Here is a 23,187-nt window from a genome sequence, read left to right as displayed (position 1 = left end):
TGTATTTTCAGGGCTGTATGTTGGAGACCAGGGAACACCAGCCAGGCCGTCCCGCCACATGGACGGGAATTGGGTTCGCTCGGGTACCTGAGGGTGGCACCCTGGAGTTCCTTATCAGTGACATCCCCTACTCTATGGAATATGACCTCCTCATCCGCTATGAGTCACAGGTGTGTGTGTTACAACGTGCATTAATCACCTCCGCTTGTAACCTACATGAAACATTGACATTGTCTCCATGATGGAACCCATAGAATTTCCCATAGGTGGGTGAGGTCTCAATGTGGGCAGTGTCTGACTCGTTCTCACAGCTGAGTCAGGGTCATTTTTAGCATAATTTTAGGTTTTAATATAGTGTAACTGTATCCCAAACCGTACACCGTTCGGCTGAGATTCTGTCAAAACTACTAATATAAATGATCATGTTATGCTTCCAATTAATTAAATTGTGTGAAACTGAAGTCTAACTTCTTACCGTATATTGTTTTAATCATGTACGTTAGCCTCGGGTTTACCAGAGTCGGCTAAAGAACGCTAACGCCGGTAAATTAGCCGTGAGCTAACTGTATCCCAACTCAGACACTATTCTGCTAAGATTCTGTCAAAATTTCACATTAACTACTAATATAAATAATCATGTTATGCTTCCAATTAATTAGATAGCATGAAACTGAAGTCTAACTTCTTACCGTATATTGTTTTAACTGTACGTTAGCCCCGTTTTTACCAGAGTTGGCAAAAGGATGCTAACGCTGGTGAATTAGCCGTGTGCTAACTGTATCCCAAATCGGACACTTGGATCTCCTGGCTATAAAACAATAAAACAATGGTGGCTGCTGAGTTTTTTGGGTAAAATTGGATGTTTCTGGGTAAGCCAAATAAAAAACATCGTTAAAACAATAAAATACAGTACAGTAAAAAATACAGTTATACTTTTTAAGATCGTCGCCTGTGTGTCTCCCAGGCGTTCTTACTGCTTTCTCTCATCAGATTTACTTTCATATTGTAATTATATGTAATACATTTATGTACATGTAAGTCTCCATGTACCTGAATTCAATTTCACGTGTAGATTGTTAAATATGTATAAATCAATTATACCTACACTTGTGATGATCGTATTGGAAATGACCTTGAAAACACCGAAAAGTGTGGCATTGCAGATGTGTCCAATTTGGGATACAGTCTCTATAACTAACTTCATAACGATCCATCCCCCTTTTGTAGAGACTTAGGGTTGTGGGCAGTTAGTGGATGTTTAGGGGGAGATAGTAGGTCAACAATAAATGTCACATAGAGGTAATATCATATGAAAGCTGTGGATCTCAAGGTTAATTTGAGATGCAACTCAGTACTGTGTTCCAAGTTGTTCTGGTCAAAAATCTCTAATAAACATGACTTAATTAATTGATAAAAAATGTAATTAATTAAACCTTTTAAGGTAACATTAGGTAACATAAGGTAACATTTCTCCCTTTGAAGTCTATTTCCATGTTCAACTATACCCCATAAGTTGTTGCAGCAATTTTTGGGTTGACACACACATTTAGTGCTGAATTAGGTCATTTTTTTAAAACTGAGAATGGATAAAAGGGTCAAAAGCCCATCCAGAATCTACAGTGATGGAAAAAATGTTCCTTCCTCCATTGTTCTCTTTAATGTCTTGTTTGTTTTAATGCCTGGTTCTACTTAATGTACATTTGTTTGGACAAATATACTGATAACAACACAAATAGCTCATAAGAGTTTAGTTTAAGAGCTGATATCTAGACATTTTCCATGGTTTTCTTAATAATAATCAAAATCATTATCAGTTCTACCAGACATTAAAATGAACAAGAAATCGAAGAAAACAATAGTGGTCTAATAATTTTTTCCATGACTTTATATATACTTTTGATTGCATGTTAACCATATAACGCTGGTTCTATTCAGATGCCCCGAGACTGGGAAGAGGTGAGAATAACAGTGATCCGACCCGGGCCGATTCCTACCAGCAGTCCCTGTGGAAACACCATCCCAGATGATGACAGACTCACAGTGTCCCTGCCGGCTGGAGCCAGGTCTGTGGCACACACACACACACACACACACACACACACACACATTCTTGTACTTTTATCTTTGTGAGGGCCCTCATTGGAACAGTGAATTCCCTTGCAAGGTTATAATAGTTTTGGATTTTTCTTCAGTTTCAGTTTTAATTTCGTTGTGAATTTTTGTTTTCTAATTCAGTTAGTTTTAATGAGTTTTTAGAGTGAGTGTGCTTGTTTTAGTTTAGTAATTTTTTTTAAAAAATGCTTTAGTTTTAGTTTAGTTTTTATTAGTTTTTTGTAACGGGGTATTTGTTGGGTGGGAGATTAAAAGAGGTCACAGTAAATTTTGCCTTTATTTCCATCTTCATTATGTATGAAAAAAGTTGACAAAGACGAAAACGAAGGACATTTTCACTATAATTTTAGTTAGTTTTGTAACCACACAATACAGTTTCAGTTAATTATCATTATCATGTAACCTTTAACCCTTAAAACAAAGTCTGAAATCTCAAAAAAAGCCTTTAAAGAAGTGAGGACCGGCCGAAATGTCCTCACTTTGCAAAAATGTCCTCACTCTGTTGGTTAAAAATGTGTCCTCACTATGTAGGAAGTACAAGAACGTACACACACACAGACACTCACACAAACACAATGACTGAATGCTAATTGTGTGCTGACTGTGTTTGCTGCAGGTTTATGGTCCCTCCTCATGCTGTGTGTTTGGAAAGAGGTGTGACTTACACCCTCCGATTTGAGTTCAGACGCTATCAGGACGCCAACAGTATCCTCAACGGCGCAGCCAACGCTGTCCTCCTCGTGGACTCTGTGAGATTAATTTCTTTTTCCAGCCCTCTAAAATAAGCATCTGACTCATGAAGAAATTGTAGTTTTTATTCCACACACACATAAACACCTCCCTCTCAATTTTTCCTAAATCCCTGTTCTTTGCATCAGATTGCCTTGATGCCACGTCACTCCTCCATGGAGATGTTCAACGCGGGGGATCCAGCTTCCAACAACAGGAAGCAGACCTATGAGCGCTACCGCTGCCACGAGGGGGCCAAGAGTGTGACCCGCCCACTGATGAGTGACACCTGTGCCAAGCTAATTACCAGCATGTCGGCTATTATAAATGACGGGGCTCTGCGTGAGTAAAAAAAAAAAAAAGTCTGGTAGAATGTCTGTTAGAATGAGACTGAATAAGCTCCAACCACAGAACCAGCTCTTTACACCAGTCTGTCCAACTGAGCCAATCTCTGATCATTTCCTTAGTCCAGGGATGGGCAACATAAATGCTGAAGGGGGCCACAATTTGTCATCAACACTACCACAGGGCCACATATAGGACCGTGCACTTAATCAGATATGATGAAACTGCAATTTTAAATATGTTTACGGTGCAGTAACTTAACATATTTCATGCTCAAATGCATGTATAACAGTATAAAGAGGAATACAAAAGGTTTGAAGCAAATAAAAAATAACCACTTACTGTGATTTCTTCTTTTTTTTCAGTGCAAGAACAACAGACCAATATTAATTGCAAGAAGTAATTTTGTGCATTTTTACACTGCACTTTTAAGATAAGAAAAAAAGTCAAAATCACATTTTATGTTGGACTAAAGAACCAAAAAAGACACAAAATGACCCCAAAAAAAGACACAAAATGACTTAAAAAAAAGACACAAAATGACACAAAATGACCCAAAAAAAGACACAAAATGACTTAAAAAAAGACACAAAATGACTAAAAAAAGACACAAAATTACCCAAAAAAAGACAAAATGACACAAAATGACTAAAAAAAGACACAAAACAACACAAAACAGACAAAATGACACAAAAAAAGACACAAAATGAACGAAAAAGACACAAAATACCTAAAAAAGACACAAAAACAAATGTCATGCTCAAATGCATATAAAACAGTATAAATAGGAATACAAAAGGTTTGAAGCAAATAAAAAATAACCACTTACTCTGATTTCTTTTTTTTTTAGTGCAAGAACAGCAGACCAATATTGATTGCAAGAAGTAATTTTGTACATTTTTACACTGCACTTTTAAGATAAGAAAAAAAGATTCAAAATCACATTTTATGTTGGACTAAAGAACCAAAAAATACACAAAATGACCCAAAAAAAGACACAAAATGACTTAAAAAAAGACACAAAATGACTAAAAAAGACACAAAATGACCCAAAAAAGACAAAATGACACAAAATGACTTTAAAAAAAAGACACATAATTGCTTAAAAAAAGACACAAAATTACTAAAAAAAAGACACAAAATGACACAAAAAAGACAACATGACACAAAAAAAGACACAAAGTACCTGAAAAAAACACAAAAAGACACAAAAACAAATGTCATGCTCAAATGCATATAAAACAGTATAAATAGGAATACAAAAGGTTTGAAGCAAATAAAAAATAACCACTTACTCTGATTTCTTTTTTTTTTAGTGCAAGAACAGCAGACCAATATTGATTGCAAGAAGTAATTTTGTACATTTTTACACTGCACTTTTAAGATAAGAAAAAAAGATTCAAAATCACATTTTATGTTGGACTAAAGAACCAAAAAATACACAAAATGACCCAAAAAAAGACACAAAATGACTTAAAAAAAGACACAAAATGACTAAAAAAGACACAAAATGACCCAAAAAAGACAAAATGACACAAAATGACTTTAAAAAAAAGACACATAATTGCTTAAAAAAAGACACAAAATTACTAAAAAAAAGACACAAAATGACACAAAAAAGACAACATGACACAAAAAAAGACACAAAGTACCTGAAAAAAACACAAAAAGACACAAAAACATATGTCATGCTCAAATGCATGTATAACAGTATAAATAGGAATACAAAAGGTTTGAAGCAAATAAAAATAACCACTTACTGTGATTTATTTTTTTCTCAGTGCAAGAACAGCAGACCAATATTAATTGCAAGAAGTAATTTTGTGCATTTTTACACAGCACTTTTAACATTTCATGCTCAAATGTATGTAGTTGTACTGAGGGCCACTTCAAGTGAGGATGTGGACCGAATTTATCTATCTACATTCACTGTTCATTCAGATTTCACCTTATTGTTCACTTGTCAATTTTCTTTGATTCCTTTAAGAAACACATATTTTAATCATGGGCTGGTGGAGTCTCAACAGCTGCAGTATTTTGTAATATCTTTTTCGTTGAGGAAAATTTCAGCTCAACTTGTTACTGCAAACCCTTGCAACATAGTTTTGAAGTTTGAAGTTTTTTAAGTTTTTTTATTTTGCACATTATTAAGACAAAAAGAAAAGGATGAAGAAATAACAACGAAAGGAAGGTGCATGGTAGCGGCAAGAAACCCAACAGGGTTAATACATATATTATACAGGGCCTCTACCTATATTAAAATTCACAAGTTAGATTAAAAGCAAGTAACTATGAAATAGAAAAAGAATACCATCAAAATAAAGCAAAATTATCATAATATTGAAGTAAAATAAAAACAAAAGTGTAAAAATGTGTGTGTGTGTGTGTGTGTGTGTACTACTTAGTGACCTGAGCAATCAGAGCCACTAAACTACTCTTGTACGATTTAAGAGATGAAAACTGTATTGAACTAATAAATTGATTACAATAAAGTAACGTACCTCTGTATTTTAAGGAAAATTGAACAAGGGTATTATGATAGTGAGGAGGTGGAATCTGGTCAATTGTCTAGTATTGTACCTATGTAATTGTGAGTTAACATGGAAATATTCACTGAAAGCTTTAGGAATGGAATTTGGACTATACATAAATGCATATTTGGTATATTGATCTTAAAAGTGTCATTATTTTGAGTTTTTGGAGTGCTGTTGGGAGACCTGTCAAATAATATTTAACCAATATTAGCTGACAGTCAATGTGCACAGTGTTCCCGTATGTTCGGGTTTAGTGACTTCATGATTGTTCTTCTCTGTCCTCCTCCAGCTTGTAATTGCGACCCTCAAGGGTCCATCAGCGCCATGTGTGATGTCCGCGGGGGCCAATGTCCCTGCAGGCCCAATGTGATTGGTCAACGCTGTGACCAGTGTGCTCCAGGAACCTACGGCTTTGGGCCCTCAGGCTGCATAGGTGAGAAACTCTGCGTCTTTTAAAAAATGTCCTTGAAATCCAGATCTGTTTATGGGGGATATGGTGAAACACAACAGTATTTTTTTATATTTTACACCCAGAGGTGTCAAAAGTATTCACATTCATTACTCAAATAGAAGTATAGATACTAGTGTTTCAAAAGACTTCTGTAGAAGTATCAACTCAAGCTTTTAACTCAAGTAAAAGTATAAAAGTACTGGTTTCAAAACTACTTAAAGTATAAAGGTAAAAGTAATGTAAGGGGGGAAAATGCCATTAAGGCCTATCGTGCACTACACCAGCCATTGGGGTCCCGACCCCAATTGGGGTCGCGAGATGATTTCTGGGGGTCGCCAAATCATTTTGGAAGTCAGCTCTGTCTCCACTGTGTAAAAGTGTTCATGTATGTCTTTTTGGTCATTTAATGTCTTTTTTTGTCATTTTGTGTCTGTTTTTGACATTTTTTGCCTTTTTTGTCATTGGATGTCTTTTTTGGTTATTTTGTTTCTTTTTTGGGCCATTTTTTGTCATTTTGTGGTCAATTTTGAGTCCTTTTTTTGCTTAATTTTATGTAATTTTTTGGTCATTTTGTATCCTTTTTTGGTCATTTTGTGTCTTTTCTGGTGAATTTGTGTATTTTTTGTCATTTTGTGTCTTCTTTGGTCATTTTGTGTCTTTTCTGGTGAATTTGTCTTTTTTGGTCATTTTGTGTCTTTTTTTGCTATTTTTTTTGTCTTTTTTGGTCAATTTGTGTCTTTTTGTGGGAATTTTTTGTGATTTTGTGGTCAATTTTGAGTCCTTTTTTGCTTAATTTTATGTAATTTTTTAGTCATTTTGTGTTATTTTAATTTTTTTATCATTTTGTGGTCAATTTGATTTTTGGGGGGGTAATTTTGTGTCTTTTCTGACAAATCCCAAAGTAGCAAGTTATTACTTTACAAAGAGTCTCTGGCTTCGCGGGGTCGCGGACAACATGCATGTTAAATTGGGGGTCGCGACTCAAAAAGGTTGAGAACTACTGCACTACACCACCTCTCCAAAAAAGCCATAATGACTGTTATGTTTTATCAAAATGTTAATGTTGAAACATTTGAGATGCACCTGTTTCAGCTTCATTTATACCCATTGAAAATGAACATATTTTAGTACAATGCAAAAACATTAAAGAACCATATATGTGTATTACTTCAGCATTGACATGTGTTTCATGGAGTAGAAGATATGATGACTAGTTGCCTTTAAGTATTGTAATGGTATACTTCTCATCCTACTACACCTCTGTTTACACCACAGTAACCATTTATGGTAATGAATTATCATGACTAAATGCATTAATCCTTATGCCTCCCTCAAATTTACTACCCTCTGGTGACCCTCATGGCCAAAAAAGGTCACGCACACTAAAACTGCAATAAAATCACCTTACATCAAATTATGGAAAACTTCAAATATATAAACTGGCATATAAGGGTTAAAATTCTGAAAATGATTTAATGTTGGGTAGTTTTGAACAAGTCTGAAGTTGTTTAAGAGATCTATGAAAAAAAATCAGAAAGAAATATTGATGTATGGTGATTTAATAGCAGTTGTGTGCGTGGCCTTTTTTGGCCAGGAGGGTCACCAATGGAGTATAAAAGACACGTAAGGGTTAATGACAGTGGATTTTTATAAAAATTACTAAAAAGAAAAGTTACTGCAAAAATTCATGCCTCAAGCTGTAACACAACCAAAATAATCAACAAATGAAAAAAAAAAAGAAGAGAAAAATGTACAAAAATGCCCGAGGAAGGCACAAGAGTTAAATAGCCTAAATGAATGTATGTAGTACTTCATGTACTATCAGAAATTATCAGAAATATTTAGTACATGAGTTAATTCACAATACTTAACAACTAAGGTACCTCTATCATTATGATGTGTTAGTTATTCAGGATGTTCATGTGAGGTCTACAGAATAAGGTGAGTTTACACTCACTTTATTTGCAGTGGCTCTGATATGCCATGCTTCTAGCGCCCTCTACTGTCTCTTCGTACACAAATCCAAGCCCTTTTTACTAAATGTTTAAATCCCCATCCCTCTTTTCAGTAACTTTTTTTGATTCCTTCTCCGCTCTACTTCACCTCCTTCCTTCGGCCTCCATCTTATAATAATAACTTTATTTATATAGCACCTTTTAAAAACAGCAGTTTACAAAGTGCTTGGACAGAGAGCAGTTAATTACAGAGAGAATGATGCCATAAGGCTAAAAACAATTCTTACATTAAAAGAAAAACAATAAGAGACAGAGGAGGTAAACAATCACAAGACATTCTCACATACACAGAAAATAAAAGGAGCAAAAAAGTAAAAAGTGAAGAAGTAAAAAGGAGTGGTGAGATAGAAAGCATTACATAAAAGCAAGTCTATAAAAGTGGGTTTTAAGAAGTGATTTAGAAGAAGTTAGTGACTCTGAGCTCCTTATCTCCTCGGGCAGCTCCTTCCAGAGTCTCCAGGGTCTCTGGTGGAGAAAGCCTGCTCACCATTGGTTTTTAGTTTAGACGTTGGAACGGTCAGAAGGACCCGAGGATCTGAGGACGAGGGTCGGCTCATATGGAGTTAGTGATTCTGTTAAATAGCTAGGAGCCAGAGCTAAAAGAGCTTTAACTCTATGGAGTCTTAGGCTATTTTGTCAATTTTTTAATCCTTTTCATGTCTTTTTGTGTCTTTTTTGTGTCTTTTTTCAATTATTTTGTGTTTTTTTTTGTCATTTTGTGTCTTCTGTGTGTTTTTTGGTCATTCTGTCTTCTCATTTTGTGTCTTTTTTGTCATTTTGTGTCTTTCTGGGTTATTTTGTGTCTTTTTTGTCTTTTTGTGTCCTTTTTTGGTCATTTTGTGTCTTTATTTAGTCATTCTGTGTCTTTTTTTTTGGTCATTTTGTGTATTTTTTAGTCCTTTAGTCCAACATAAAATGTGATTTTGAATCATTTTTTTAACTTTCAAAACACCATCATGCTCAATAAAGAATTTTAAATGTTGCAAATGTGAACAAAGGTGTCAAATATAACATATAAGAGGGTTCCATCCAGTTCTATCATTTTATACTAAATATATTTGAGCTTGTCTCCAGTTTTACTTGGTATATCATCATCAAACTGAAACTGGCCTCATGGAGTTTACAGCCAGAACTTTAGAGGTAAATTTACAGTAGGGCTCCACGCTGCTATGTTTTCTAGTCTGGATGGAGTCAACAAGTCTGGATTTCGAGCTTTTGGAGACTCCAGAGGGTTAAAAATGATCAGTAAAATCTTAAAACCAAACCTTAAAACCAACAAGGAGCAAGTGCAAAGAAGCTTAAATTCGGATGATGTGATGTCGTCTGTTAAAACCTGTAAGAAGCCTTCTCCTCATCCCTTGTCTCCCTGGGTTCAGCTTGCAGTTGCAGCTTGGAAGGCTCTGTGACTCGACTTTGTGACAAGTTCACTGGTCAGTGCCAGTGCCGTCCTGGAGCGTTCGGTCAGCGCTGCGACGGATGCCAGGTAGGTCACTGGGGCTTCCCCAGCTGCCGACCCTGCCAGTGTAACGGACACGCCGACAAGTGCGACCAGAGGACCGGAGCCTGCGTCAACTGCAGGGACAACACAGGAGGGGACAAGTGTGACAGGTTAGTGTGAAGGGGACAAGCTGCATTCAATCAGGTTGGATTAAAGAATCAACTGTATCATAGGGAAATGGGAATAAAGAAAGGGGTTTTTAAACTTTGGAGAATAATACTTCAGTTGTATTCATCCTCTTCTGATCATATAACAACAAAACAAGCAGAAATACATCACTGAATATAACTAACAGAGCTGTTTGTTGTTTTCAATTAAGTTTTTATTGAGTTTTTACAGAGATATGAACAGAACAAAAGAAGAGAAGAAGAAGAACCTCAACATCTGCATTTAACCCATCCTTTTTTTTTTTTTTTTACACACACACAAGTGAACACACCATGCAAGTAGCAGTGGGCAGCACAACTTCAAGAAAAAGTGATATAATAAGATACACAAACAAATATTTCAATATTCATAGAAATGTTTGTTTTATTGGTTTAAGTTAGACATTCATTCAGTTGGTGTCTCATTTTTTTCAATTTTTAAAATGTTTTCTCTTTGACTCTCAAAGTTATGTGACTGTATTTTTTTTTACCTAGTTTTCTAATACTATGACTACTGTCATTTCTGTAGGTGTGCCAATGGTTATTATGGTAATCCAGTTCTGGGCATAGTATCCAGTGGTCAGTGTCGCCCATGTCCCTGTCCAGATGGTCCCAACAGTGGACGCCACTTTGCTGCATCTTGTTACCAGGACAACCGCAACAGACAAATTATCTGCAACTGTAACCAAGGTTACACAGGTAAAGCTAAGCTCCTGTCCTTCCTGTTCTATAAGTCATGGCTTTCTGCACTGTGTCTCATCCTCATCCCCAGGAAGTGATGCTAATGACATCATTAGTGTCCAGATTTGTTTTGAAGTCTCAGGTTCAGCATTTTGGTCACTAGCTAGCTATCTTGGATAGTAACGTTGTTCCTTAGTTTAAAATAAGAAGACGACTACTCAAAGTCTTTTAGTACAACTGAAAGCTAAGCATGACATTTTTAGCAACCAAATTGAACCAATTTCCTTTGATGAAGTGAAAACACACCGAAACACATCTATTTTGCTCTGAATGGGAGCATCATTCACAAAATGAACATCATGTTGTATTGAAGAAGTCTTGAAAATAGTGATTGAGACAATAAACCTATTAGGGAAATGTTTACTGAGAATCATGTTCGATACAAAATGACATTTTTTTGTAACCAGTGGAGTCGCCCCTTGCTGATCATTAGAAAGATTGCAAGTTTAAGGCATTGGCTTCACTTTTAAAGACCCGGAAGCTACCTCTAGGGTTGGAGTCAGAGCATCAAAGTCCAACCCATACTCCAACATGTAATTCAATCTTTTCGTTTGGCCCATATCCCATTCGCTAACATGGAAGGAGTGGGATTTATGATCTATACTGCAGCCAGCCACCAGGGAGTGATCTAGATGTTTTGGCTTCACTTTTGGTGAGCTGTCAGGTCATCTATGTGTATACAGTCAATGGGCAGGTCGAGATGAGACCATCTTTTCTACCACAACTTTGTGTTTTTAAGCCGAAGCATTGAGTCAACCACTGATGTTATTCTCTACTGAATCAGTTATTACTAAACCTCAGGACTTCTATGTTATGTGACAAGATAAAGGATAAGACTGCTGATGAGATGATAATGTTTCTCAGTAGCCAATGGTGAATGGTAACCTGTGTCATTTCCTCCCTCCCCTGTATTACTGGCACAGGGATTGTTAAACGCTCCGGGGCGACCATTTTTAAGCGTGAGTAACAATGGTTGACCCCCGTCCCTTCCCTTCCCCCTCCTTCTCTTCCGACCTCCACCAACCCTCCACTTTACCAATCTTACCCATGCATGGCTTCAGCACCCCTTCCATCAACGGTGCTGTGCCACAGTGCACTCCTGCCCATGTGTGAGACCTGGCTCAAAGAATAATGTCAAACCCTTTCTGCTGCTTTTCTGTGACTATCCATGTTATATATGGCACTAAAGGGACAAATTAATGGTGGCCCTGAGTGCTCACAGCGCTGCAACTTAAGAAAACACATACAAATACACAAAACACATGCAAACTGAGAAAACATCTTCATCAATTTGACAACACAAGCGCAGCATTTAGAAAACGCTGCAAAGACCACAACACAACAGAAGTGTTTCCAGAGGACACTTAAAAGTGATGCACATGTCTGGACACGCATGTGATATTATCAAGTTATTTCATGTTAATGATATTTTCATGTTATAACGTGATGTATAGCGTTAGCCCGCTAGCCAGTATAAATCACATTGCAGTTAAACAAATCAAATAAATGAATGATACACGTTTTAGTTTCACCTGCTAACATTAGCACACTTTGATAGATATAAGGTTATAACATGAAATTATCATTATTTTGAAATAACATGATAATATGACAAGCATGTCCAGACGTGTGCGTCACTTTTAAGTGTCCTCTGGAAACACTTCTGTTGTGTTGTGGTTTTTGCATTGATGAAGATGTTTTCTCAATTTGCTTGTGTTTTGTGTATTTGCATGTGTTTTCTTAAGTTGCAGGAATATGAGCTCTCGGGCCACCGTAACAAATACTTGTTCCTAAAAGTATAATGAAATGATATGCTAAGTGGTTGAATAATTTTAAAACAGATTCGAACCAGGTCTGTGTAGATGTTCCGAATTAAAGGACCTTACCCAGAATCATTATTTCAGAGTGATTGTCTAAACGTGTGGTTTCCTACTAAAAAAATCAACCCATCAAGGAACATGGGTACCTACATGGGTACATGCTAGAAAACTTTCTGTGCCCCTTTTAATTATTTTGCCCTTGCCTGTGAAACAGCCTGAATCCACCACTGTACACAGGTGTAGCTTTGATTCTGAGTCTGGGTCAGCTTCTGTCTCTTGTGTTTGAAAGAGGTTTAACTCTACATGTTTGTCTGAGAATGAAAATACAGTCATGGAAAAATGTATTAGACTACCGTTTTCTTCAATTTCTTGTTCATTTTAATGTCTGGTACAACTAAAGGTACATTTGTTTGGACAAATATAATGATAACATAAGATTTTAATTTAAGAGCTGATATCTAGATTTTCCATGGTTTTCTTGATTACGATTTTGGTTATTGTCAAGAGAACCATGAAAAATGACAATATATCAGCTCTTAAATTTAACTCTTATCAGCTATTTTTGTTGTTATCATTATATTTGTCCAAGCAATTGTACCTTTAGTTGTACCAGGCATTAAAATGAACAAGAAATTGAAGAAAACAAGGGTGGTCTAATAATTTTTCCATGACTGTATGTTGGGCTGTAGTTAAGCAGTTATTTCCCACAAGTTATTTATTTAAATAAATAAATATAATATTTAAATATTTATTTCAACCTGGCTTTTCTGATAAAGCACAACAAAGCATTGTGAAGGCTACTGACCATCAGATGTCCATTTTACTGTATCATTATGACCAGTATGTGAGTTTAAACAGGACGGGGTTCTGACTTCCTAAAGTACAGGAATACAGAGGTAGTGAACACTCTAGCTGTTTGAATTTGGCAACTTTCCCTTCCTCTGTTCAACACCTCTACTTCCCTTTGCCCCCTTCTCTCCCATTCCTGTCCTTCATTCAACTTTTGTCTGTCTTTCTCCTCTAATCTTCCCTGTAATTCAGCCTTTACTATGCGAGTGCAGTCCTTCTCTTTACCTCTCCCCACCTTGTCATTTCTTCTTTCTCAAATTTCCTTCTCCTTTTCCTTCTTGACTCAAATATGACAAGTATTTCTTCTTTCGAGTCTGACCTACACTGTAAAAACAAACCTGTTGTTTTTACGGTAAAAAACTGGCAGCTGTGGTTGCCAGAACTTTACCGTAATAAATACGGAGCAACTTTTTGTAATATTACGGTAAAATTGTATTAGCGCTGTTGATTTCCCATTTAAGATAGTAAAAATAAAAAGTTTTTCCATCAAAAGAAATGCTGCTCTGCCATATAATTGACAAGAAAATACTTTATAAATGCCAGATTTAACCATTAAATATTACAGTATATTTCTGTTGGAGATATGGTGTTTAGTACATTTAACAGTGAAAAAAAGTATTTTTTACAAAAAATAAATGCAAAAAGGACAGCTTGTATTTATATTACAGTATATTTATGCACGACAAACATGGTGCCAGTGTATTTTACAGTGGAGTACTGTATTTTTTTTTTTTTAATGTAAAAAATACTGTTTTGGCTGATATATACATTTACGATGTTTCATTATTCCTGAAACTGAATTAACCCATTTATCGTTTACGGTCTTTTACCGTCATGGTTTAGCAGTTTTTCACCATAAAATCTACAGACATTTTTTACAGTGTAAGGGGAGAGCAAATGAGATATAAATGCCCAACTAAAATAATGGTTCACTGGTGAAATCATCTGGCCTGACTACTGTTGAAGCTGCATGATGCTGTATATACTGTAACAGTAGTTCATGACAAGTCTGGTACAGATGCAGTCAAACTTATTCACAGGACAGTGTGGGACACCTCCACCTCTCCTACATAGGAGAGACACACAATCATTGGAGTTGTTTAGTCTCATTTTATGATTTTGTCTCTTTGTAGTTGTTTTGTGTTTGTGTCTTTTTGTCTGTGGTTGTTTTAACTATTATTTTAGTCCGTTTGTTACAATCTTGTAGTTGTTTTGGTCTCGTTGTAGTCTTTCTGTGTCTCTTTGTAGTTATTATGTGTCTTTGTAGTTTTTTTAGTTTGTCTTTGAACTCATTTTGTGTCTGTTTGTGGTTGTTTTATCCCCTTTTATAGTAGTTGTGTGTCTCTTTGTTGTCTCTTTGCAGCTGCTTTGCATCCCTTTGTAGTTGTTCTGGATTCTTTGTAGTCTTTTTGTGTCTCTTTGTAATTATTTTACGTGTCTTTATAGTTGCTTTGTTTCTCTTTGTGGTCATTCTGTGCCTTGTTTTGTCCCATTTCATAGTTGCCAGTCACTTTCTTGTCTCTTTACAGCTGTTGTGCATCTCTTTGTAGTTGTCTTGGTCTCTTTGTAGTCTTGCTGTGTCTCTTGTAGTTATTTGAAGTGTCTTTGTAGTTTCTTAGTTTGTCTTTGTACTCATTGTGTGTCTGTTTTTGGTTGTTTTATCCCCTTTCATAGTAGTTGTCTTTGTTGTCTATTTGCAGCTGCTTTGCATCCCTTTGAAGTTGTTTTTGTCTTTTTGTGTCTCTTTGTAGTTAAGTGTCTTTATAGTTGCTTTGTTTCTCTTTGTGGTCATTCTGTGCATCTTGCCAGTCACTTTCTTGTCTCTTTACAGCTATTGTGCATCTCTTTGTAGTTGTTTTGGTTTCTTTGTAGTCTTTCTGTGTCTCTTTGTAGTTATTTTAAGTGTCTTTGTAGTTTCTTAGTTTGTCTTTGTACTCATTTTGTGTCTGTTTGTGGTTGTTTTATCCCATTTGAAAGTAGTTGTTCATCTCTTTGTTGTCTCTTTGCAGCTGCTTTGCATCCCTTTGTAGTTGTTTCGGTTTCTTTTTAGTCTTTTTGTGTCTCTGTAATTATTTTAAGTGTCTTTGTGGTTGCTTTGTTTCTCTTTGTGGTCATTCTGTGCCTCTTTGTATTTGTTTTGTCCCATTTCATAGTGTACAGTCACTTCCTTGTCTCTTCACAGCTGTTTTGCATCCCTTTGTAGTTGTTTTGGTTTCTTTGTAGTTGTTTTATGTCTCTTTGTAGTTATTTTAAGTGTTTTAAGTTTCTTTGTTTCTCTTTGTGATTAATCTGTGCCTCTTTGTGTTTGTTTCATAGTTGCCAGTCACTTGCTTGTCTCTTTACAGCTGTTGTGCATCTTGTGTAGTAGTTTTTGTCTCTTTGAAGTTGCTTTGTTTCTCTTTGTAGTTTGTTTTGTCTTTTCTCATAGTGGCTGTGTGTCTCTTTATGTCTCATTTTAGTTGTTTTGCTGTATTTGTAGTCTTTGTATTTGTCTTTGAAGTCATTTGAAGTCACTTTGTGGTTATTTTGAATATCTTCCTGGTTAGTACATGTCTCTTTGAGTGACATTTTGTAGTTGAAGGCCAGTGTGGACCCTGACACTTTCGGCTGTGCCTGGTAGGGTCATTGAGTAATCCATGCATGATGTGTAGTGATTGCTTCTGTCTCTATTGAGTTTCTTGAACATATCTCAGACATCAGGCAGAAATCACAGAACACAATCGACTGCTGTAGTATAGTAATATGTTGCATAATCTCTTAAATAAGAGTGTGATGATAAAGACATGTAACTAATGTGAGCTGGTTAACCCAAACCCTTTGAGTGACGATGCATAACAAAACTGATTCTAGTAACATACTGTATTAATATGATCATGTTCATGCTTTGCAGATATGGGTCAAGCCAAGAATTAGACTGATATGTTTCTTTCAGTGGAAGTACCCACTAAATCATTTTAGTCCAAGTTTCTGCAGAATGAGGAGGGTCCTCATTACTTTGTTGAACCAAGACTCCCTTTTAATTGTCATTCCTGCTTCCTGTTGTTTCATACACCCTAAAGGCTTGGTAAATCCTGTAGAGCACTTCATCCATTCTTATTGCAAATAGATTTCAGTTCAAATAAAAGTAGCAATCAAAATATCTCCTTCCTCCATTACTTTCTTATTGGAACTCTTATTCTCTTTTCTTTCTGCTTTTTCTTTTCCGATTCAGGAGCCCGATGTGAGGAATGTGCTCCGGGTTATTATGGCAACCCCTCTCAGCCCGGAGGACGCTGCCAGCCGTGCCAGTGCAACAACAACATAGACATGTCAGACATGGATGCTTGTGACAGGCAGACTGGAGATTGCAGGAAATGCCTTTACAACACCGAAGGCCCCGGCTGTGGCATCTGCAAGAGCGGCTATTTCGGGGACGCTTCCCGGCGCAATTGCAGGAGTGAGTGACGGGGTTGATTGAAAAAAGTCTAGAAACAGAAAGAACAGTAATATCATGACGATGCATGTTTTTTTGCCCTTCAGAGTGCACTTGTAACTTCCTGGGTACTGACCGAGGCCAGTGTATGGAGCGTGAGGACTGTGTGTGCCAGCGTGCCACAGGGCAGTGCCAGTGTCTACCTAACGTCATAGGCCTGACATGTGACCACTGCGCCCCCAACCACTGGAACCTGGCCAGCGGGAGGGGCTGTGAGGCCTGCGGCTGTGATCCCAACAACTCAGTCACCTCCTCATGTAATGAGGTAGGGGGCACTCAGCCCTGAACACATTCAAATAGGCATATAGTGTTTCTACTAGCTCAGGGGTCGGCAACTTTTACTAACTAAAGAGCCACTGTTGGCCAAAAAAAGAGAAATTTTCTCGTTATTTAGACTTTTTTCAAGTTAGTTTAAATATTTTCTTGTGAATTCGATTTTTTTTCTCATTTTGACTTTTTTCTTGTGACTTCGTCATTTTTTCTCGTGACTTCAACTTTTTTCTCGTTATTTTAACTTTTTTCAAGTTAGTTTAAATTTTTTCTTGTGAATTCGACTTTTTTTCTCATTTTGACTTTTTTCTTGTGACTTCGACATTTTTCTCGTGACTTTGACCTTTTTTCTCGCTATTTTGACTTTTTTCTCGTGACTTCAAGAATTTTTCTCATTATTTTGACTTTTTTCAAGTTAATTTGACTTTTTTCTTGTGAATTTGACTTTTTTTCTCATTTTGACTTTTTTTCTCATTATTTTGACTTTTTTCTCGTGACTTTGACTTTTTTCTTGTGACTTTGACTTTTTTCTTGTGACTTTGACTTTTTTCTCGTTATTTTGACATTTTTCTTGTCATTTTGACAGTGCCAGACAGGCAGACAGACATACACTAGTGGAGCCGCATACCTTATTTTGAGCCTTGCTATGAAGATGAAACAGCCTACTAAGTCTAAATGGACCTACCCATAATATATCTGTGTCATGATTCTGTTTTTCTGTGTCTCTCTTGTGCAGTTCACTGGACAGTGTCAGTGCCGTGACGGTTTTGGTGGGAAGACCTGCACAGACTGTCAGGAAAACTACTGGGGAGACCCCAGGACACAGTGCAGAGGTGAGAAAACATAAAAGCTTTTCAGCCTCCTGTGGCCAAAATTGGTATTACAGCAACAAACACTTCAGAAGAAAAATTAAAAAATCACCTGGCAAAACATTTCCACCTATTCCACAGATTAAACAAGGAATTTTGAAAGATTATCCTGGTAAAACATTGTTTAACTGTTTTTTTTAAGTGAAACTTTGTGTCATTTTTCAACATCTGGCAAACAAAGGAAGTCCCTCCGTTTATCTGCACTTACTCTGCTGTAGTCACACAGAGTACATTTTTTTGTTGCTTGCATCTCAGGGCAAAGTGTTGACGCCATGCTATTTTCTCATAATAATAATACATTTTATTAAGAATGCGCCTTTCTTGGCACTCAAGGACACCATTCACAAAGAGAGAAAAAAGAAACCACAAAAAATGCATAAAAAATAAGAACAATTACAATAGATTTATTACAAGCAAGGTAGTGTTCCATATTGACTCTTTGCTTCTCCTTCTCTCCCTCCAGCCTGTGACTGTGACTGGCGTGGCATTGAGACCTCTCAGTGTAACCGGGTGACCGGTCACTGTGTTTGCCAGCAAGGAGTGTCAGGTGTCCGCTGTGACCAGTGTGCCAGAGGCTTCTCTGGCCAGTTCCCCAACTGTCAGCCCTGTCACCAGTGCTTCGGGGACTGGGATCGCATTGTGCAGGTGCAGTTTCTTGCAAAAAAAATCCTCAGTTAGCGAAAGCCAAATTTGGAATATTAAATACCTGACTATGAGTCGACCGTAATCTTTCCCTTCACTACTGTGTCTCATTACCAGGACCTGGCGGTGCGCACCAAGGCTCTGGCTGAGCGTGCCCACGAGATTCAGACCACTGGGCTCACCGGGGCCTACGAGAAGGCCTTCAGAGACCTGGAGGAGAAACTGGCACAAGCTCAGGGCATCGTCAACGCACGCAACGCCACCGCTGCAGCCGTCGCTACGCTAATGGAGCTTATTGAAGATCTGAGGTACAGCTGTTACTCACCATGCCCGAAAAATATTCACATGAGCAATGCCTCCATGGTTGAAAAAGCACGCTAAAGTGCCCTCTAGAGTGGTGAAAATGAGAGCAAGTGCCTTATTGGCAGCCCTTTACACATGAAAAAAACTTATTGATTGCCCTCTAGGGTGCCCCTTTATACTTATTTTTATTTTTGAATCCAAAATGTATTTTTTGTGTCTTTTTTTTTGGGTCATTTTGGGTCTTTTTTTAGTCATTTTGTGTCATTTTTGGTCATTTTGTGTCATTTTTGTGGTCATTTTGTGTCTTTTCATTTGGTCATTTTGTGTCTTTTCATTTGGTCATTTTGTCTTTGTTAGTCATTTTGTGCCTTTTTTTAGTCATTTTGTGTCATTTTTGGTCATTTTGTGTCTTTTTTTTGTGGTCATTTTGGGTCTTTTTCTAGTCATTTTGTGAATCTAAATCTGAATCTAAAAATTGAGAATATTATGTAGGCTAATGAACACTGGACTGTAATGCACATGACGCTGCAATACAGTGACATCGCCAGGGATGTAGATTGTAATCTCGAATAATAATACATAATTATTATTGCTTATTTATTATCTACATCCCTGGTGGTAAAAGTGATGAGGATGGAGCGACACTGAGAGGCCCCCTCCCCTCCTCCCATATCTTTCATGTTGATACAAGGTAACAAAATCACACCAAATATATCCAACACGCAGCTTGCCTTAGCGACTTTGCCACTAGATTTAGCAACTTTTCAAACCCCCCTAGCGACAATTTAAAAAAAAAAAAGCGACTATAGACAAATCTAGCAAATTTTTCTGGTGTTACTGGAGACTTTTGGAGACTCGTTCTTACTCTTCTTAATGAGCCGCGTACCTCGTCCCAAAGCACTGACAAGCGGCACAGTCCTCCCGCAGCAGTCTCTCCCAGCTGCAGTCAGAGCAGGAGACGTTAACCCCTTAGCGTCCAGTCTGCAAATCGCACATGCGTGAAGTTGCTGCTGGCTGGTTTACAGTCAGAGTCTCTTTTGGGTCACTTTAGCCAGTCCTGAGGCCAGATTAAGGAGGAGGGTTGAAGTTGTGACAAAAAAGATTGCATTTGAAGTTCTAAACTTGTTTAGGGTGTTTTCAACTCACTTTTTGTCTTTTCCACAACATTATTCCTCTCTCCTACAGTGTCCATTATAATAACATGCACATGGTAAATTATGCAAATTAGGCTATGACGTCATTTAGCAACTGTGCAGTCTAGCGACATTTAGGACAGCCAATAGCCACTTTCCTTACTGGCAACACTGGTAGACAGCACACAAAGTGACAGGCAAGACAGAGACATATAGCCTAATAGTTGGCAACAATGTTTACACCTTTCCTGCATGTCTTCCCTTTTTACTCTGTATCCATAAAGCCGAAAAATGGCCAAAAAACACTTCAAAATAAAAGTTCACTTAACTCAACGACAGGCTGGATTGCACGATATAATGTATACATGCCACTCACATCTCCCTGACAACATGTTTTCTAACAGGCAAATGTAAAAGTAGGCATTTAAGTCAGTCGGTCACATACAGACCCATGGGTCAGCAAAAAATGAAAAAAAAAAAGTTAAAAGCAATGATTTCGGGAACATCAAAGGAACTCTGTTACAGCCATGGCGTGCATTTGGTGGCGATAAGGAGTTTGCTTTGCGATTTTCGTAAGTTTTTTAGCACTAAATAGAAAAAAAAGAATTCCTCTGATCCCCCTAATCATATCAAGATTACAATCTACATCCCTGACAGCTGCTTGTGTTGCTCCGCAGAGCGCAGATCGGTGAGACCACTGACACCCTGAACCGCCTGGAAGGAGACCTGACCATCGTCCAGGACAGTAACTCTGAGGCGAGCAAAGAGCTGAGCGCTTTGGAGAGAGAGGCTAAAGAACTAAACCTCACTTCAGAGCAGCTCCATCGACAATTGGATATCCTAAAAAACTCCAACTTCCTAGGTGAGAGAAAACATGGATGATAGATCCTCATTATGAATCTATTTACAGTCTTACCCCAAACTTTCTGCTGCTGTCCACTTTCCATTTATTGTCCAACCTCAAGGTTCCTTCACATGCAGTATCTTTATTGAGTGTACTTGAAAAAGCACACTATATACTATTCACCGGGTTTAATCCTATTTATTCTTCCGTTTCTTCCGTGTTTTTTTTCAACTACTCCTCCCAGAGTTTTGGTCACACATACACTAAAAAGGTATCAAATCAACCGGCTTGGCCATGACAAGTGTGCTATGACTTTTCTAAGGGTTTCGACAAACGGTTTTCAAATTATTTGGCAAAAACACGCCAAAAAATCCCCCCAATGTAACCCTATAGAGGCTAGAGTAGATGACATCTTAGCTAGAGTGCAGAGGTAGAGAAAATTGGTCAAAAAATACATTTTGAAACTGTGCTCGAGGCCGCAAATACCGCTCTACAGAAATATTTTAAAAGGAGGACTTTTTTCTTCTCATTTTAACTTTTTTCTCGTTATTCTGACTTTTTTCAGGTTAGTTTAAATTTTTTCTTGTGAATTCTACTTTTTTTTCTCATTTTGACTTTTTACTTGTGACTTCGACATTTTTCTCGTGACTTTGACTTTTTTCTTGTTATTTTGACTTTTTTCTTGTTATTTTGACTTTTTTCTCGTGACTTCAAGTTTTTTCTCATTATTTTGACTTTTTTCAAGTTAATTTGACTTTTTTCTTGTGAATTCGACTTTTTTTTCTCATTTTCACTTTTTTCTTGTGACTTCGACATTTTCTTGTGACTTTGACTTTTTTCTTCTCATTTTCACTTTTTTTTCTCATGACTTCGACTTTTTTCTCGTTATTTTGACTTTTTTCAAGTTAGTTTAAATTTTTTCTTGTGAATTCGACTTTTTTTCTCATTTTGACTTTTTTCTCGTTATTTTGACTTTTTTCTTGTTATTTTAACAGTGCTAGACAGGCAGACAGACAGACACTCAGACACACAGACACACACGGACAAACACACACTAACTCCTGCTTGATTATCTTACATGACTTCCTCCTCTTTTTCATTTTGAAAACAGATCAAATCGTAATCTAATAATGTATGTCATGGGCCAGAGTCAAGCACACTCAAAATTTCTTTCGAAATTTTCTAGTTCCTAATCCTCTTATCTGTTTCATCACTGAGTCAAGAATTTATAATCCCTCATAATCCTCAAATTTACTTCAGCATGAATTAGATTAAGCTGTGTTAAAATGTTCTTCTCCTCCTCTTTTCTCCAGGTGCGTATGACAGCATCCGTAGCTCCTATAACAAGTCTCGTGATGCAGAGCGCCGCGCCAATGAATCAACAACCACCAGGCCCAGCACAGTCAGCCAGTCGGCAGACACTCGGCGCCGCACCGAGCGCCTCATTTCTGCCAAGAAGGACGAGTTCAACCGTAAAAATGCTGCAAACAAGCGCATGCTTGGAGACCTCAACACCAGAGCACAGGGCCTGGACCTAAAGAAGATCAATGAGAAGGTTTGATCACATTAAGCTGTAAACACTGATGATGTCTGATAGCACATACAGCTGCATCTCAATAAATTAGAATATGATGGAAAAGTCCATTTCCAGTAGTTGAAGTCAAACAGCCCCAACCGAGTATTGAGTCATGCACTGTAACAAATTGCTGTAAGAAAACAGCCAAATTGTGACAGTAACATACTGTTTTTCATTAAAATTGTATTATACTGTAGAAAACAATGCATTCTGGGCAATATTTGTAGGTAGCTTGCCGTTTCCCATAAAATATATATATATATATATATATATATATATATATATATATATATACATATATATGATATTTTCTACTAAGTCTCTTCTTGTAAACATTTTTTAATGCCTGTATTTTACTTAAATGGTAAATTGGTAAATCATGGTATATTAAAATTACTGAGGTTACAGTGAAGACAGTGCTTAATTCATAGTAATTGGCTTTCAGACAGTAATATGCTCTATTTACAGAAAATGACTGCATTGTATACTGCAACAATATTGCAACTCGCTTCATTAGTCTACTGAAAAATCTATGAAATGCAGGATTTTACTGTAATTCAGTATGTGGTTTTATCACAGTACCATACTGTAAAGTAGATAACAGTAGAGGAACTGTAAAATTAACAGTAGAATGCTATTTTTTCACTGTTAATTTACAAGACAATTGTTTTCAGTGTATAGATGAACATACTTTTCAGAGGCCAACATTTCCATATTAAACATACTTTTTAAAATTGGTCTTTTGTAATATTCAACTTTTTTGAGACACTGAATTTTAGGTCTTCATTAAATGTAAGCCATAATCATTATAATTAGAAGAAATTAAATAAATTAAGAC

At 37.0% G+C, this 23,187-nt stretch overlaps 1 protein-coding gene across 1 annotated transcript in view; it reads left to right on the top strand.

Moving 5' to 3' along the window:
* lamb2 (laminin, beta 2 (laminin S)) overlaps positions 1-23,187 on the top strand; it is a 98,042-nt gene that overhangs the window by 61,145 nt on the left and 13,710 nt on the right. The window contains exons 15-28 of the mRNA XM_059333798.1: positions 12-170; positions 1,936-2,063; positions 2,729-2,861; positions 2,991-3,183; positions 6,010-6,153; positions 9,563-9,794; positions 10,360-10,529; positions 16,452-16,676; positions 16,760-16,977; positions 17,719-17,815; positions 18,315-18,496; positions 18,611-18,801; positions 20,607-20,791; positions 22,087-22,328. Of these exons, the coding sequence (XP_059189781.1) occupies positions 12-170; positions 1,936-2,063; positions 2,729-2,861; positions 2,991-3,183; positions 6,010-6,153; positions 9,563-9,794; positions 10,360-10,529; positions 16,452-16,676; positions 16,760-16,977; positions 17,719-17,815; positions 18,315-18,496; positions 18,611-18,801; positions 20,607-20,791; positions 22,087-22,328 (2,499 nt within the window). The remainder of the gene's footprint in view (positions 1-11; positions 171-1,935; positions 2,064-2,728; positions 2,862-2,990; positions 3,184-6,009; positions 6,154-9,562; positions 9,795-10,359; positions 10,530-16,451; positions 16,677-16,759; positions 16,978-17,718; positions 17,816-18,314; positions 18,497-18,610; positions 18,802-20,606; positions 20,792-22,086; positions 22,329-23,187) is intronic.

This window comes from Centropristis striata, chromosome 5, assembly GCF_030273125.1.
Source record: "Centropristis striata isolate RG_2023a ecotype Rhode Island chromosome 5, C.striata_1.0, whole genome shotgun sequence".
NCBI lineage: Eukaryota > Metazoa > Chordata > Actinopteri > Perciformes > Serranidae > Centropristis > Centropristis striata.
The sequence above is the reverse complement of the archived record's forward strand: the minus strand, read 5'-3'. Positions and strand labels throughout refer to the sequence as shown.